This window comes from Dendronephthya gigantea, unplaced genomic scaffold (genome assembly GCF_004324835.1).
Source record: "Dendronephthya gigantea isolate DGI-Jeju-01 unplaced genomic scaffold, DenGig_1.0 000192F, whole genome shotgun sequence".
Taxonomy (NCBI): domain Eukaryota; kingdom Metazoa; phylum Cnidaria; class Anthozoa; order Malacalcyonacea; family Nephtheidae; genus Dendronephthya; species Dendronephthya gigantea.
This window is the reverse complement of record NW_021163202.1, coordinates 70,370-89,003: the sequence shown is the minus strand read 5'-3', so window position 1 is coordinate 89,003 and position 18,634 is coordinate 70,370. Positions and strand designations below refer to the sequence as shown.

Here is an 18,634-nt window from a genome sequence, read left to right as displayed (position 1 = left end):
ACTATAGTGTTTGTTAGTTATTCATGTTTTCATATATTATAACATTAATTTTTCTTCTAGTGCATCAGGTTCAGGTCAACAATGTTGTTATAAAGATGATTCACTGTTGGTTGGACCTCCTGGTGGTGGTACATTTGATATTGTATCTCCAGAAAAGAGTATATTGGGCCACTTCGGACGAGATGTTCTACCTTGGTTTGCATGCTGTAAAAGTTCTTTTTTCGACAACTGTGGTAAATATTATGACGCAAGACCTTCCGATGATGGTTCAAGATTTATACCTCAACCAACGGGTATAAGTATATTTTTATTTTTTTACACAATTAGTGTGTTTTACATTAATTATAAGTAATATAATTTAAGAAAAATATTAGAAAAACTGCGTGACATCGATCCATAATAATCATAAAAATTCTGGAAGCCAAAGCAAGATTTCTTCCTTTTGCTAAATAGTCCACAGTGCACGAAACACAAGTTCAAATTTAAATATCTTGCCTGTGATAAATTGCGGTGACAAAAAAAAAATCGGACTGACAATTTTGGGAATTTTTTTGCAAATATTTAGCTGGCACAAGAGGTGATCCTCATTTATCCACATTTGACGGAACGTTCTACACTTTCAACGGTTATGGGGAATACGTCCTTCTCAAAGTCAACAATGGCTTGGATCTCGAGTTTCAAGGAAGAATGGTACCCATACTTGATGACCACGGACGAACAACAAAAGCAACAGCCCTCACAGCATTTGTCATCAAGGGAGCAACAAGTGATACGGTGCAGGTTTGTGCACACTAATGTCAAAATTAGATCGAAACACGATTTGATGCTTCTTCGCCGGTTTATTAAATTGGTTGTTATAAAATTCAAATTCATGAACATAATACGAGAAACTCATCAAAGATTCATAAGCGGTATAAAAGAACAAATTATGTAAAACATACTCTCTCAAATAATGGAGCTGATGTGTGGAATTCACTAGAATTAAAAATTAAAGACATAAACTCTCATAGCGTTTTTAAGAGACATATTAAAAAACATTTTTTGCTAAATACAGCATAATCATTATGGTTCTGAAAATATTCTACTTTTTATGTATCTTATCTAGGAACTCGTAGCATAAATGTATTGTGGTATTCTATCTTCTATTGGTATTATAATTACTTTTTACTTTATCTTTCTTCTTTCTGTAAACAGTAGTACTCTAAAAATTATTTTGCTGATTTTGCTGATTTGATTGTACATATATGATTAATATAATTGAACTTTAACTAGGGGCCTAAATTGAAAAGCCTGTCAAGGTTTCTAGTACGTCTCTAGCCCAAGTTACTATAGAAAACTTATTAACAGGTATAGATGAAACTGTACATAGGGGAAATAAAAAAAAATAATAAATTAAATTTAAAAAAAATTAATTTTTCAACTTAGAACTGAACAGTATATTTGAAAACTCAATATTTTTAAAAATGACTTTTTCGAGAAAATATTTTGACTGGCAATTTTTCATTTTAGTTCGAGTTTAACAACCGGCGCAGTATAGACGTGTTAGTCAATGGTGAACGTGTCGAATTTGACGAACAAACAAGACTAGACTTTACTGGAGTCTTTATTGTTAAACAAAATCAGTCAAAATTTCTCACATACTTCACATCAGGAGTGGCTATTGTGGTCACATCAGTCGAGGATTTTCTTAGCTATCAAATTTCAGTACCATTAAGATTCAAAGGTAATAATTAGTTTAGTTATAGTAAATTGTATGGATTTGTGTTAGGGATGGGGATGTTTACATTTAAAAGTAAAACGTTCCCGAGATATAGTGACTAAATTTCGGGTCCATTTCCCTCGCATAATGTAAAGATAGAAGACCAAAAAATATTACGCAATTAATCCCAATGCCTTCGTCTGAAAAATGTGGTAATGTGGGGGCATATACAAGTTGTCGGCGCAACTTAGTCTCCTGGTTCGAAACACACAGTCTCTTTTAGCGTAAAAGCAGATGATATGGCTTTACCAGAATCAAATTGCTAAAAATTAATGCCATATGTGGCTTAATTTAATAACTCCCACTGCATGTATACCTAAACCATTAGAGTCCCGTTTTCTCTATAACACTCCGTTTCCTAAAATTTCTTTTACATCTACCCTTTTCTACACAATTTATGTTTAGAAAAAACTGCTGGTCTTCTTGGATTTTGGAACGATGACAAAGATCAGGAATTTTTATTGCCTGATGGCAGTTTTATTGAAACAAATTCAAGTTATCGAACAATTCACTATGAATTTGGCCAGAAATGTAAGTTATCAATTCTTAAGTGGCAGTTTTCAGGTATACCTACCTAGTATATGGATACGTAATTGTAATGAATTCTCGCTCTTAGCCACATCCTAACGTCTTTATTTACACAAACTTCTTCTTCTCCATCACTGTATCATCAATGTGTCATCATATATCTACTAGAAATACATGCATGCAGCAACCCCTCGCCTCGGTTAAACAAAATTAGTTAATGATTGTTAGAAATTTTATGTGGTTTGGGGGTTTTGGAGGGTACAGGGTATTTGAGAAATAGAAATTGAGAAAAGTATGGAAATATTTTTCTGCACGTGGAAACGTAGTCATAGCAACTCGCAACGGCCGTATATTTTTAAACAATCAAAGTTTACCCTCATATTTTTGTGAAAAAATGGCAAAAATACGACAAGATTTTTGCCTTTTTCTGGAAGTTAAGTTACTCATCTATAGTGAGTGTTATAATAAATTATTTTAATTATTAAATACCATGAAATATAACATCAGACGTCTCATACAGCACTTTGACTGGTTTTTGTACGGGAATGTTTTCATTTTGTTTTCTTTTTGTCATTAGGAAAACGGAGTTTATAGATAAAATCATAATGTCGTTAATCACAGAACACATTCAGATTTATAGTGAAATACATTTGAGAATATTAAAGTTGTGTTTGCCACAAAAGAATTACTTTTTAAAGCTGTGCCGGATGAAATATTATCAAGTGTAAAATCTTCCGACTTCATTATACAGGCGGTGAATTCGGTCGAAAATTTGGTCTTGTTATTTGTTAAACCGTGAAGAGTCCTGACCTCATTCGAGTTTCCCTCTAATTTAGTAAAAATACATATATTCCCTATCTATAAAAGTATAAATTTATAAATTTCATCAAAATTTTGCTAAATGACATGCAGTTATTCATTGACGTTTGAAAATACAAATTTTTGTCTCGACCAATCAAGAGCTTAGTAGTTCACACTGGCGCACGCGCATAACGTAGAAGACCGTCCATGGCGTGAGGTCCATTGCATAATGGCGGACGACTTTGATTTCGCATTCGCATTTCGTGGGTGTAAATATCCGAGCGGAATTAGTACCCTCGCGCGGTGCTCCGCACCGGCTTGGGGATAAACATATCATCAATGTGTAGTAATGTCACCATCCATCCACTTTTCTGAAAACGTACAAGTTGCAACTCTTGGAATAATTTAATCACATTAAGGTCAGCGGTCGTCAAGGTCAATGCCACATAATATTAAGTTAATTTCCCTAAGGAAACATTCATTGTACCTATAAAAGTTATTCTAAATGACATCCAAAGAAGTATAGAGACATGTCAATATCTCTTCAATTTATACAGGGATTGTGGACAGAAACAAGACTCTTTTTACGTACCATGTTGGAAAAAGTTATGACAGTTTTTCAAATCTCAACTTCATTCCGGTCTTTCTTGACGAAACAAACTCGCTGTTTTCCAGTTCTACTTTGGCAAAAGAAGCAAGGAGTATATGTGGGGGGAATGAGGAATGTTTGTTCGATATTGCTGTAACAGGTAAAACAGATATTGGTGAGGCGACGTTGCAATCCTTTAATGAAATACAGAAAAGAACAAATGCGTCAAAACTTGGTGAGGAAAATAATAAACTATTAACTAGTCTGCCGCTAATATTCCTTTTTTCATGCCTGCTATAAACAGTACAATTTTTCTTGCAACTTTACAGCTAAGAAATTCTACTTTCTAGAGATTTAAACTAGTGAAAAGTCTTCAAAGTTTAAGTGTTAAAAGCGTCCATGTGGCGTATTAAACATAACGTTTCGTACTTGCCAATTTTTAAAAAGTAGAATTGTTTATAACTTGAGCAATTTTTGAGCATGAGCTTGAGAGTATATACTGTATATTTCAAAAAGATTTGATTAGCGTCAATATCGGCCCTTCCCGGCATGTGGTGATTGTTCTTTCATCGCCCTATAAATGAGGCTGGCGAAGATCTATATTAGGAAAATAGTCTCTCGTATTCTTCAAACGGCTGCAAGAATAAATTTTTTAGTCTTTGAAACTCAAAATTTTATACTTTTTAATTGTATTTATAATTACTTTACTTTTTTTTCTGAAAATTTATTTGCCGCCCCATCATGCACGTTTCTTCATGCATGCCTGCATAACTTTTGGTGCTTCATATCGGTCATCATAATTATTATCTGATAAATATTATTATTTAAATGATAATAATCATTGCATCATTACCGTATATGCACTCGTTTTATTTTTCACTGCCAAGTTTTATAAATGCTCAAATTTTGCCCATTTGTAACAAAAATGGTTACTAATAATTTCACAATTGTAAAGCATAGAAAATCGACGTATTGGCATGGTTGCATGTATTGTTAGCATTTAATTACTTTGGCGATTATTAATTGAGCGGTTGCATGTAGGATCTCTATCCCCAAACCCCCACCCCATATCAAATTTCCTAGGTGTTACGTTTCCCGATGAGAACGAACAAAAATTAAGAACTGTGTTGAGCATTTCTACACTTTGAGTGAATTATGGCAATTTAAACTTAACAACGTAGACCAACATTATCCTATTTCTTAATAATAACTTATCTGGTCTGAGAAACATGGTTAGATAGGTTGACTGAAACAGTGCATTATATCTCTATAGTTGGAAATCCATGTTGAAGTTGTCAGCTTAAATCAGTATCGTTAGGTGTCGATTTAGCCTTCTTTTCTATCTCCAGTATGTCGTTTCATCATGATGTTTTCAGGCTAATGCCGTATGAATATAGTTGAGTTGTCTGGTTGTTTTAAGACTTTTATAAGCTTGCTAGGATCCGGAGAAGAAACTACAAAACTACTAGTCATTTCCCCTACGCAATACAGTGCGTTGTAGCACACGCTATCGTGGTTTGTGGTCGAGACGTCGACTGTGTCAGGCGTTTGTGGGATAAGGTTGTGATAGCTATTTATGCATGAAAGAAGCCTGTTCTGAAAATAACTATTTGCTTACTCATGCACGTAAATCTAAGTTTACTAAAGTTCATCGAATATATAATAATTATATTTAGCACTATTATAATAACACGATATTACGGTGTCATGTAGCACAAGGTAATAAATGAAAAGACTTATAGTTATATGTTTTGCAGTTGCCAAGCGTATTTTCTTTGGTTGTGATGGAGTCGAGAACAGTGGAAAAAAAGTAGATCTTTGTGGTGATTGTGGAGGAGACAACTCATCGTGCACAGATTGTGAAGGTCGCATCAAACCTGGCTTTCTTAACAATGAAACATGTGGTAGGTTTCTTCTATTAATCCCCGAGCGGGCGCGGAGCGCCTGCGAGGGTACTAATTCCGCTGGGAGATTAGGAATTTCACCCGGAACCCGGTAGAACATAGGCGAATCCAAAGTTGTCCAAATTCTTTGTCACGGACGGTCGACGTTGGGTGGTTTTGTAAGTTATGCGCATGCGCAAGTAACGTCTGGTAATCAACGAACGTTCTGATTGGCTAAAACATAAAGTTTGCATGTATTTCAATGAGAACGTCAGCAATTTATTGTCATTTCAACTGTCATTTCGTAAACATATTTGTAAAAGCGTTTCATAAACTTTGTGCAAAGAAAGTAAAACGAGAAGAAACAAGATAATATTATATGAAGCATGACAGTTAGCAAAGATGAACGTGGATACGGTCAAGACAAAGCCGTGTAAGAGGAATAATTCATAATCTACAAACTTATAAATGTTTTCAAAGACAAAGGGTACGTGTTTACTTTGTTTATTTCGTATTTGTTTCGCGATAAGGATGAGCCGTATTTGTATACTTTTCAGCTTTGTATGCCGTTTATTTGTTAAATTTTCAGCTTTTTTGCAAACGCATAAACCTGTGAAAGGCTATTACACCTTTGCTTCAACTTCAAAAAGTGTTTTTGAAAATGTAATTTAAATCTTGGCATCAAAAATACACACTATATTTATAAAGTATAACACTTTTAGCCGCCGGCGTCGACTGCAAAATACAGAATAAAATAACATTTGAAGTTTTTTCTTTGTCTGTGAAGATTTTGTACAGTTTTAATTGTTTGAAACTTCCATTTTAAACCGTTACTTAACTGCTGGCATGGTATAATGCAGCAAAATTGAACGGGCAATGTTTACACTAGCTTTATGATTATTTTTGTATTGAATGATGGAAACATTAGCTATAATATACTCGGTAAAATATAATAGGACTATTAGAAATACATGCATGCAGCAACCCCTCGCTATTTCAAACCAAGTACACAATTTCCTGAGTTAACCTGACCTAAACTTATATTATGAAATGACACAAAACTCAAATCAGTCCTATTATATTTTACCGAGTATATTATAGCTAATGTTTCCATCATTCAATACAAAAATAATCATAAAGCTAGTGTAAATATTGCCCGTTCAATTTTGCTGCATTATTTGTTCCTCGAATAATGCTTTCAAACACGATGTCCCTAGTACCCAAATTGGTAGAAATACAAGAGTTTCTGTTACGAAAAAGCATTGACATTGGTCTCATTACGGAGACGTGGCTTAACGACAGAATTAGTGACTCTATCGTACATATTGATAGCTATATTATTTTCTGGAAAGATAGACTAACTAAACAACATGGAGGAGTTTGCATATATCTTAGGGATGATTTCATGTACGAATTACTTGAGAATCTGAACTGCTGTCAAGATCATGAAATTCTTTGGCTAAAGCTTAACCCAAAACGATTACCTCGGGGCTTATCATGTTTAATTGTTGCTGTGGTGTACCATCCACCGGGAGCTGATTCCCAACTTATTACAAACCACCTCTTTCAGAGTCTTTCTGTAGCGGAATCAATGTTTCCCAACTGTGGACTTATTGTTGCAGGAGATTTTAACCATCTTAATGTAAATAGTCTGCAACGACATTTCAACCTAAAGCAATTAGTCAAATCGCCAACAAGGGGCCAAGCTACTCTCGATTTGATCCTTACTAACATGGCTAATTTCTTCTTACAACCCGAAATTAATCCACCTTTTGGATTATCTGATCATAGCACCGTACTGTTGAAACCAAGAGAACGCACTCGTTTTACGTCCACAAGGAAGAAAATCCTTGTCCGTGACAAAAGACAGAGCAAAAAAGATTCCCTTGCCCGATACCTGGCCAGCCTTAATTGGCCCCAACTGTTGCACCAAAAGGATTGTGAAAGTATGTTATCAGTTTTCGATGAAACTGTAAAAATAGGAATGAACATCATTATGCCCACAAAGTCTATTAAAGTCTATCCTAAAGCATTACCAGAAATTTGCGACATTTTGCGTCCGCGTTCGTGGGCAGCGTCCGCTTCTTGACCCAAGGAATTGGTGAAAATTTCATAAAATGGCCCGATGGTATAATTATGCAATTATAATTATGCTTCAAATGTATATGGCCGGATGCTTAACACACTGAAAAATCATGAAATTTCAAACGCTGTGGGAACCGTGGCGGTAAAAAATACGAAGATATTTATGAGTTATATCGGTAGCTATATCACAACCAAAGACATTTCCAACTCCGAACTTTGCATCGTCCAAAAGGAAAGTGGTGTATTTGACCAGATTGTAGAGCATGTTTACCGATATTACTATGGTTTATATAGCCGAATCATTCAAATTGGACTTGTATATAAATCGCACTCAGGAACCTAGAGGATTTGCTAGTGAGTGAATATTTTTTGTTATAACTCTTCCTTTCTTAGCGATTTACAGAATTCGAACTCCGAACCAAGAAAAAAACACACATAGGAAGCGTAATTTAAAGTTTTGTGATTAAGCCATATTGTTTCGCATGAAATTTGGCCGCCATGTTTGTTTTTATCCCAATGCAAGACGCCATCTTGTCCCAAATTTCTGGTAATGGACCCACCTTGGATGACTATAAAGCTCAAGGAACTAATACGACTGCGACAGCTTGCCTTCCACTCTAGTAAAGAAGGTAGCGAACATGAATATAAATCTTTGAGGAACCAAGTGAATAGAGAAAGGAAAACTAGCAAAGCAAAGTTTTACTCATCAAAGGTTGAAGATCTAAAAGGAAAAAAACCCAAACAGTGGTGGAAGGAGATCAATAGGCTGAGTGGAGCGAAAAAAACAGACCCAGGTAACCTTCTAAATAAACTACACCGAATTTCTGAATTACAAGATATGCCAAGTAGGGACATTGCGAACAAATTAAATGCTGCTTTCTTGGACCCCCTCCAAGCTTTCCATTTACTTGACCCTACCACTGAACGCGTATCTTTGGAAAACGATCCAGACATCCTAGAACTCCCTGTTTATCGAGTTTATAAGTCTCTGACTCGTTTAAACAAACACAAATCTTGTGGTCCTGATGGCATCCCAAATTGGTTATTAAAAGAATATGCTGAGATTTTAGCCGAACCTGTCACTTACATTCTGAATGCGTCATTTAAAGAGCAAAAAATCCCAAGCAACTGGAAACTCGCAGATGTAATTCCTATTCCTAAAGTTAAGAAGGTCAGCGACCCTCAAAAAGAGCTCCGACCCATCTCTCTCACCGCGTCAATATCTAAGATAGCTGAAGATTTTGTTGTTACTGATTACATTAAACCATCTGTAATCAGATCTCTCGACCCAAACCAATATGGAACTATACCTGGCTCGTCTACAACTATAGCTTTAATTAGCATGCTCCACAAATGGTTGAATGACACCGATGGTACTGGTGCCACTGTTCGAGCGATGTTTTTTGACTTTCGTAAATCTTTCGATCTTATCGATCATTCCTTGCTTATAACCAAACTAAAACAATTAAATATCCCGAACAGTATTCTAAATTGGATAATAAGCTTCATCACCGGCAGATCACAGAGAGTGAAGATAGGATGTGACTGTTTCTCAGATTGGGGCCTAGTGAGGTCAGGGGTCCCCCAAGGAACAAAGTTGGGCCCTTGGCTATTCCTAATTATGATAAACGATCTTTCTACCGCCTATCCTTTCGATCTATGGAAGTACGTTGACGATTCAACTGTTTCGGAAACTATACAGAAAGGAGATCAGAGTTGTGCCCAGCTGGCTGTGAATGAAGTTAACGAATGGTCGAAAAAGAATATTTTCCAGTTAAATTGTGATAAAACAAAAGAACTTGTTATCAGCTACAGCAGACAAAATAAAGAAGAAATTTGTCCTCCGGTATTGATTAACGGTCAACCAATCAGAAAAGTAACAAGTGTAAAACTCTTGGGATTAATGCTCAACTCGCGCCTTACGTGGAATGACCATGTCGAATATTTAGTGAAGAGTGCTTTCCAAAAATTTTATTTCTTGATCCAACTTAAACGATCTGGAGTAAACACTGCCGATATAGTACAATACTATTGTGCATGTATACGTTCAACATTGGATTATGCCTGTCCCGTCTTCCATCATGCCCTCCCAATATATCTGAGAGAAGAACTGGAGCGCATCCAGAAGAGAGCGTTGAGGTGTATCTTTCCGGGTGTTTCGTACTCTACCGCCCTGGAGTTAGCCAATATTCAAACCATTGACGATCATCATGAAGCGCTCACCAACAGACTATTCCAAAACATAAAGGAAAGCCCAGATAATAAATTGAAACATCTACTACAGGAAAGTCATGTTCCTAAAGCTTATGACCTGAGGGTACAATACCCCCTAGTAGTACCAACAACTACTACTAATCGATTCTCCAACTCATTCATAATTGCTGGTAGTAAAGCATATAACCAGTTGTATAAGAAATGTCCATCTTAGGCTAATGAAACCTTAAACGTCCTATATAAGGAATTTTGTAAATATAATTATGGTAGAATTTTTAAAATTGTAGCGTAACCAAGAATTTTATACATGTAACTAATGATAGCAGAACTTTTTATACTAGAGTAATTATCCTATATCAGGACTTTTGTTAACATAATTATAGTAGAACCTTAAATACAGTAGTGTAATTAAGAACCTTGTACATAAAATAATACAGAACTCTTTATTCTAGAGTAATCATCCTATATAAGGTTTTTTGGACATATAATTACAGTGGATTTTTTAATATAGTAGTGTAATCAAGAATCTTTGTATATATACTAATAGTAGCAGCTTTACTATACTAGTGTAACCAACCCTTGTAATAAGTCACGCAATTCAGTTTCCGCTGCCATGTGATTTTAGTTTTAATAAATCAATCAATCATATACCATGCCAGCAATTAAGTAACGGTTTAAAATCGAAGTTTCAAACGATTAAAACAGTACAAAATCTTCTCAGACAAAGAAAAAACTTCAAATGTTATTTTATTCTGTAATTGCAGTCGACGCCGGCGGCTAAAAGTTTTATACTTTATAAATATAGTGTGTATTTTTAATACCAAAATTCAAATTACACTTTCAAAAACACTTTTTGAAGTTAAAGCAAAGGTGTAATAGTCTTTTACAGGTTTATGCGCTTGCATAAAAAGCTGAAAATTTAACAAATAAACGGCATACAAAGCCGAAAAGTATACAAATACGGCTCATTCTTATCGCGAAACAAATACGAAATAAACAAAGTAAACACGTACCCTTTGTCTTTGAAAACATTTATAAGTTTGCAGATTATTAATTATTCCTCTTACACGGCTTTGTCTTGATCGCATCCACGTTCATCTTTGCTAACTGTCATGCTTCATATATCTTGTTTCTTCTCGTTTTACTTTCTTTCCACAACGTTTATGAAACGCTTTTACAAAAATGTTTACGAAATGACAGTTAATATAAATTGCTGACGTTCTCATTGAAATACAAACTTTCTGTCTTAGCCAATCAGAACGTTTGTTGATTACCAGATGTTACTCGCGCATGCGCATAACTTACAAAACCACCCAACGTCGACCGTCCATGACAAAGAATTTGGACAACTTTGGATTCGGCTATGTTCTACCGGGTTCCGGGTGTAATTCCTAATCTCCGAGCGGAATTAGTACCCTCGCAGGCGCTCCGCGCCCGCTCGGGGATTATGATTTGAGTTTTGTGTCATTTCATAATATAAGTTTAGGTCAGGTTAACTCAGGAAATTGTGTACTTGGTTTGAAATAGCGAGAGGTTGCTGCATGCATGTATTTCTAGTAATAATAAGGTAATTAGGCAATTTCAACTTAGCCTCTATATATCGATGAAGCTAATATAAACACATAATTTGGCCGGCAAAATAAATAACGCATAAGAGATCTCATTACTTTTGATCTAGGTTCCTACCAGCTCTGGAGCGAGTGGAGTGTTTGCGTCGGGGAAGATGAAAAGGGTGAGAGAGAGCGAAATCGAACATGTTCGAAGAAAGGACAGTGCCTGCATTTGGGTCAAAATACGGAACAAGAAGAATGCAATGTTGACGGTAAGCTCCAAACCTTAATCAAATTAAAAGATGACTGAAGTCGCACTCATGTACATTTCATACATACATAGCCGTCTTCAACGTTTACTATAATTAAATCGCCGTAGCGTTGGAACATGGAATTGCCAACCTATATGGTTTAACTGCTTTATGCGACGAAGTAATTGATAAAACATCCTGGATTATGGAGAAAAAATTTATATTATGCACGAAAACAGACTTATACGTAATTTATTTTACCCTGATTTAACATTATCGTACGAAATCGACTAGTTACCAAATGGTTTTTAAGCGGCTCGGCGAACATTACCAGAAATTTTACGACAATTTATATTTTGGCAAAATTTAATGTATTTTGATTGCGAAACTTCAAAGAAATTGTATTCATAGGATAAAATGCAAATTTGCACACAAATAGCAGCCATTATATAATTTTAATATTAAGAAGACCGCGTCAACGACGTGGTCTTTTTATCGATGTTTCCGGCCATTTATATATGCATTGGTACCCTCTCCCCCCCCCCCCGTGTCCTCTAAGCTAAATTTTAGACTTTTTTATGTCAAAAAAATTAATTTTATTAAGTTTTTTGTGTGCAATATACATTCGTATACGGCTGAAGCTGCGAATTTAGTTTCACTTTTGTGATATCAACAAGTTTCACGGTTCAACAGTCGTAAAATAGTGTTTCAAATTCACAAATCAGTGCATTAAATAAAAATACTGCCTCATGTTACAACGACATATTACACCTATATACTTAACCGTACTTAATAACTCTAAGAGCAAGACGGCGTTTATTCGAACGATAAAAATAATGTCTTTTGACAATTCAGCGGTTCGTTCCCTGTCTTGATCAATTAATTCAAAATTTTAACTTTTATATTTTTTTTTCATTACAGAAGATAAAAGAACGTTAAAGTTCTATGCAGTTGTGATTGGTATTCCTGTTGTTGCTATACTTCTCATCATTGTAATCGCTGCATTGTGCAAGCGCTGCTGTTTCAACAAGAAGCCGTCTTCTTCCCCAGGCAATTCACATGTCTCTAGTCATCGAAACAAGGCTTACATAATGTAGTTTAAATATTTTTGGCTCATTTTTTTCAGGTGGAATATCGTGCGTACGAATTAAGTATAAAATAATATCTCTCCATTATTATTTCTCCATTACGATGCCTCTCTTTTGTCGATAACTTTTATGAGAGCTGAAATTTTCTAGAATTGGAATATATCAACTTACACTGAACATGCACGTGCTTGTAGTCTGACATGGCGTAGAAACTAGTTTTTTGCTGTGGAGTATTTAACCAATCATTAATTTTACATAAATAATTGTGTGAGCAATGATAGAAATTCAACGAATGTAATCTCTTTCTTAACACAATTAAACGCAATGTTATATCGCTTTTTTCCCTGTTTTTCTACTTATTCTCTAACAACGGTTTAAGGAAGTGAATGAAAATAATAATGCGATTATACATACCGAAGCGAGTGATATTGGTACCGTAATACTTGTTCAACGATTGCTAGCGCGCAGCCCACAAGTTCTGCTTCTTCATTGTCGACATTGCCAAAACTACCGAGACTTGAACTTCCAAACATTAGCTTGAGGTTTACCGAGTGACCTTGCCTTTGGGATTTATATGACACTGCTATTCATAATTATGTTGGGTCAGTTTCTACTGGCAGATCGAGAAATGGTTGCTAGCGATATATTTATATATCTTGTCTTGAAATGAGGACAGTCAAGCTGAACTAATTAAATTATTCTGTCAAATTTCAAAAGAAAATATATCCAAACCGCTAGCGAACGTTTTCTCTCCAAGTGAAAATCCTCCCAAATGCTAACAATTTTATATCGACATTGCCGCCCGGGTTATCAAAAGGCTGACGCTTACAGTATCAAAATTTAACTACGGTTAACGCTAACTAATTTTTAATTTAACTGACTTTGTAATTAAAGTTAACTAAGAGTTTCATACAACGGGCCTTGAACGATATTTATTTATACATGTTTAAAACAACGGGGGATTAAAATACCGCCGACCCCTACAAAGTCACCAATAAAGTGATGCATGGAATGGCATGCAGATTTGAATATGTTCCGTGCACAAAAATTGTACATTGGTCCTGCGATTCTAATCATATTATTCCATGTCAGTTTGGAGCCATATTGAATTCCTGGACTGCACATGCTCTATAAAATGTGGCCAATGTCTTATTCAGTTGTTATTTTTATATAAAGTTTTTAAAGCTGGAGTGCTGGACTCTGACAGCTTTCCTTCCATTATTAGCCATTCCATTTTTTTCAAGCACCCAGTACTGGGCTTTTGAACTGTGACATCAGTATCTGTCATTCAAATTTTCCAGTGCATAGCATGAAGCATATTTGATGACGTTACTGGCGCCTGTCATAACCCATAACCTAATTTAATTTTCTTGTGCACTTTCTCTTTCAATAAGCTTCCACACTTGCCCATAATGATGAACAATAATCAAAATATGGGAGCACGAGAGAATTGTACAAATTTTGTTGAGTTTCAACACCTGAAATGTCTAGAGAGTCTCTTATTTTGTTCTTTTTAATGCATTGGTGACCTGTATGTTGTTTAGTCAAAATATTAATATTGTTTATAATCTTAATCAATATGTACATTATGTTTCACAGTACTACATACATGCTTTTTATATTTGTTTTTAATGGGGAACTATGAAGGGTAACTAGCACAATCACATTCTTGACAAAAAAAAACACTACAACAGAGGTGTTAGGGAAAAAGTGATTAAATGTACCTTTTATCTTTGTTAATTGATTTCAGCAACATATACCTGAAACATGTGCATCTGTTTTGAAAATGAGCTTGGATGTCTTCTTGCAATCCGGACTGCAGTTTCATGGTTTCTAGCTTTGCCAGCTCTTCCAGTTTCCTGAAAATAGGCTTGTAATGTGTATGGTAGAGTTATATGAAACCACTTCTGATACTTTTGATATCAACACCCTCCCCCAAGGTTAGTGATGTAAATACAACCTGGTTGGTGGGCATTCCTGTAGAACATGTCAACTGCTTCACGACTTCATCCTTCATCCCCTTAGTTTGTGGTGAATGAAACTGTACGAATAATCTGTTTTCAGGAATTGGTGTGCCTCACTTGGGTTAAAATTGAACACATTGCAGAACAAATTCAAAAAGTTTATATTCGCACCCGCATGGGGAAGGGGAAGAGGAAGTAGATTACTGTCAAAGGATAGCATATAACTGCTGTTTTTTTTTCAAACCGTCAGCTATAGGAGGAGGAATATCTGTGAGAGAATCAATATCTGGTCCAGTTCTGAAATGCTTTTTGTATGTTTTTTTCATGCAACTAGGATTGCCAATGATTTCCACACATGATTTTGAGCTGAGGGATTTTTCTTACACAATCCATATCATACCGGTTTGCTGTTGCAGTCATGCCTATGGCAGGTGCATTTGAAAATGTCGCACACAAGGCACCCAGATTTCCATATATAATCCACTCTGAAATCTACCCCTGATATAAATACGAAACACATTGAAATTATGAATTCGCATCAATCTTCGTACTTATACCCGCATTCAATCGTGAAAACTGGTCTTTCATTAAGGCGTTTTAAGGCGACACGACGACGATTATAGAATCAATGTATTCTGTGTATTTGGCAACACCGTTCTAAGCAAATGACCAGTTTTGGCTTGAACATGAATTCGCTATACAAACTATTTTGTATTGCAAAATGCAAACACGAAAGGAAAAGCTCGTACTTGGAGTTTGAAAACATGGCGACAATAAATATGCATTAACTACCACCCCGCAAGGATAAAATTATAATTGGAAACACGTGACCAAACAATACTATGGTCTTTTCTCAGCGGGTATCCCCCCACAGAGTGAGCACAAAGAAAAGACCACGAGTTCGAGGTTATCCTTAGACGTATTGGTCGAATGTTTCATTCTCGTTCTTTGTCTCCTGTTTTGTCCTCTTATATTGTGCAATTTATGCAAAGCTTTTATTAGGCTTAATGAAGAATGTTTACAAAGGTCTTCGTTCACTATATATCTCAGAATGAATATGAACATATATTCGCGCCCTTTTTATTCTAATCCTATTCCTCGTGTCCGAGCGTTTTTGCAAAATAGAAATGGAATACATTAAAATGTAGACAGCAATTGTCCAACAAAAGCTTTTATCTGTGTGAGTCAAACTCGAATTGTGGCCAGAACACTCAACATGTTGCGAAATTCTGGTAAGGAAACTTTTGTTGTTTGCCGTGGGTTTTAATTCATGGACCAGGAACAAAATGATGTAAAGTTCAAATCCGTTCTATACGCACAAGGTCCTGTATGTCCCGTTATCATGATCAGATTAACTGCATTACTGAAAGCACGCACAGCAATATTGTTTAAGAAGTATTCGACTTAAAATCCAGACGTTTAAGACTGCCGTTGTTATGTTATTGTCTAATCTCCTTTTAGTGTATGTTATTTAATGTTAGTGCGTATCTTGGCGCCAAATAAAAGCTTCTGGTTGTTGTCAACACGCGTATATTACATGGTGTCAAATAGTGGGATTTTAATGTCATAACCGCTCGATAGTACATCAAATTTTTTTTTGCGAACAGTAGATTTATTTCTCAGTATATCACGCTCCGATTTGAACTGTTTGGTTATCTATTTCGTTCGATTCTACATGGACAAACTCAGACCGCCTCCTCCATTTTCCTTCGAAGTAAATGTGTCTCACGGATGGAAAACATGGCAAAAACACTTTCAGTTCTTTCTTACTGCCACTGAATCAGACTCAAAAAGTGATAAGATCAAGACACCCATTCTACTTACGCGCATCGAACCGAAAGGTAGAGACATTTATGAAACTTTCACATTCGAGCAAGACACTGATAAACTCAAATTAAAGCCTGTCTTAGAGAAGTTCACTTCGTATTGCAACCCTCGCAAGAATATTACCATCCTGCGTCACAAATTGTTCTCGTACAAGCAAGTTGAAGGTCAATGCTTTAACAACTTCATCACTGAGCTAAAAAAACGCAGTTCTGAATGTGAGTTTGGTTGATTGTTTGTGGCACGACTCACCACACACTTCGTGAACGCCTTCTTCGTGATGCCGATCTCACTCTCGAAAAAGCAATTGTTGCCGGTCACGCGGCAGAAGAAACAAAACGTCATGCCAAAGAGCTCAAGGAACACCAAGAATCCTCTGATGTACACAAAATCAACCGTCGAAGAGATAACCAACCACGAAATTCTGACAAGAAACCTAAACACCTAGACATTATCAACAAGTGCAAATTTTGCAGTGGATCCCACCAACGTGGAAACTGCCCTTCATATGGTAAAAGATGTGCCAGAAGAGAAACCACTTTGAATCCTGCTGTCCGGAGAAAGAAGTCAAAGGCGTTGCTAAAAAAGACTCCCCCACCAATAGCTCTTCTGATGACGATGATGAATTCTACATCGATATGGTCACCAGTGATAGTCTTAGTCCCACTATCAAACAATCTCCTGCAAATCCTTCCCAGTCAGCAACTTTTCATTGTGAAACAAATGTATTCACAGTCGGTGACACGAAACTGGACTGGTCCGTCACACTCGAAATGAATGGTGCTGATGTACCTTTCAAGATTGACACGGGTGCCCAGTGCAACGTTATTCCCAAGTGTCTACTGCACATATTGTCACCGAAACCCAAGCTCATACACGCTACAATAAAGCTTTCTGCCTACAAAGGCACACCCATTCCTGTTTCAGGCAAGTTTATCGGTAGACTGAAACACAAAGGTCGGACAGTAAATGTTCTCTTTATCGTTGTTGACTCAAAATCAGTTCCCATCCTCGGACTAAACACATCTGTCAAACTAAACCTCATCAAGCAAGTATACCAAGTTTCTGAGAATATCCCATCTGCAACCTCAATTCAAGACGAGTTTTCAGACTGCTTTTGCGAAATTGGCTGTTTACCTCGCGTTCACCACATAGAAATCAGAGATAACCTGTCAAACCTGTGATTGCCCCGGTAAGAAAGATACCTTTTGCACTTAAACCCAAACTCAAGAAGGAACTACAACGCATGGTCGACCTAGACATCATCCAAGAAATTGAGAAACCTACGGACTGGGTAAATGCTCTCGTCGTAGTGTCAAAACCAAACAGAGACCTCAGAGTCTGTCTTGATCCCCGACCTCTCAACAAAGCCATTAAACGCCAACACCACTGGTTACCTACAACCGAAGAAATCATCTCAGAAATGGCTGGTGCACAGTATTTTTCAAAGATGGATGGCTCTTCTGGTTATTGGCAGGTCAAAGTTGACGATGAAAGTCCTGAACTACTCACTTTTGGTACACCATTCGGACGATACCGTTTCAAACGCCTGCCTTTCGGAATTCACTCCGCTAGCGAAGTATTCCAAGCCGAGGTAGCCTCTGTCATTTCAAATCTCCAAGGATGTGCCAATTCGCAAGATGACATCATAGTATGGGGGAAGACAAAGGAGGAACACGACTCACGCCTAAAAGACGTACTCACACGCATTCGTGCCAGTGGGGTAAAACTCAACCGACGCAAATGTGTGTTTGCCTCAACATCCCTCATATTCCTTGGCCACACGATGTCTCCGGAAGGCGTCAAGCCCGACCCAAGCAAAATTGAAGCTATTATCCAAATGCCGATTCCGGAATCCAAAGCTGACCTTCAACGTTTTATGGGTATGGTAAACTACGTCGGGAAGTTCATGCCTAACCTCTCACAAACACTGCGCCATTACGCCAGATACTTAAGGAAGATGTCCTTTTCCATCTCCAACATCCGCAGCTGAATGCCATCAACGAGATAAAACGTCTCATTACATCTCCACCGTGCCTAAAGTTTTATGACCCAAACTTACCCACCCGGTTGAAGCCTGATGCAAGTCAAGATGGCC

At 36.7% G+C, this 18,634-nt stretch overlaps 1 protein-coding gene across 1 annotated transcript in view; it reads left to right on the top strand.

Annotated features, from left to right (window-relative positions):
• LOC114538959 (sushi domain-containing protein 2-like) overlaps positions 1-13,080 on the top strand; it is a 75,463-nt gene extending 62,383 nt beyond the window's left edge. Inside the window, exons 9-12 of the mRNA XM_028559798.1 lie at positions 3,646-3,912; positions 5,435-5,581; positions 11,538-11,681; positions 12,582-13,080. Of these exons, the coding sequence (XP_028415599.1) occupies positions 3,646-3,912; positions 5,435-5,581; positions 11,538-11,681; positions 12,582-12,757 (734 nt within the window). The 3' untranslated portion in view covers positions 12,758-13,080. The remainder of the gene's footprint in view (positions 1-3,645; positions 3,913-5,434; positions 5,582-11,537; positions 11,682-12,581) is intronic.
• The last annotated feature ends 5,554 nt before the right edge of the window (positions 13,081-18,634 follow it).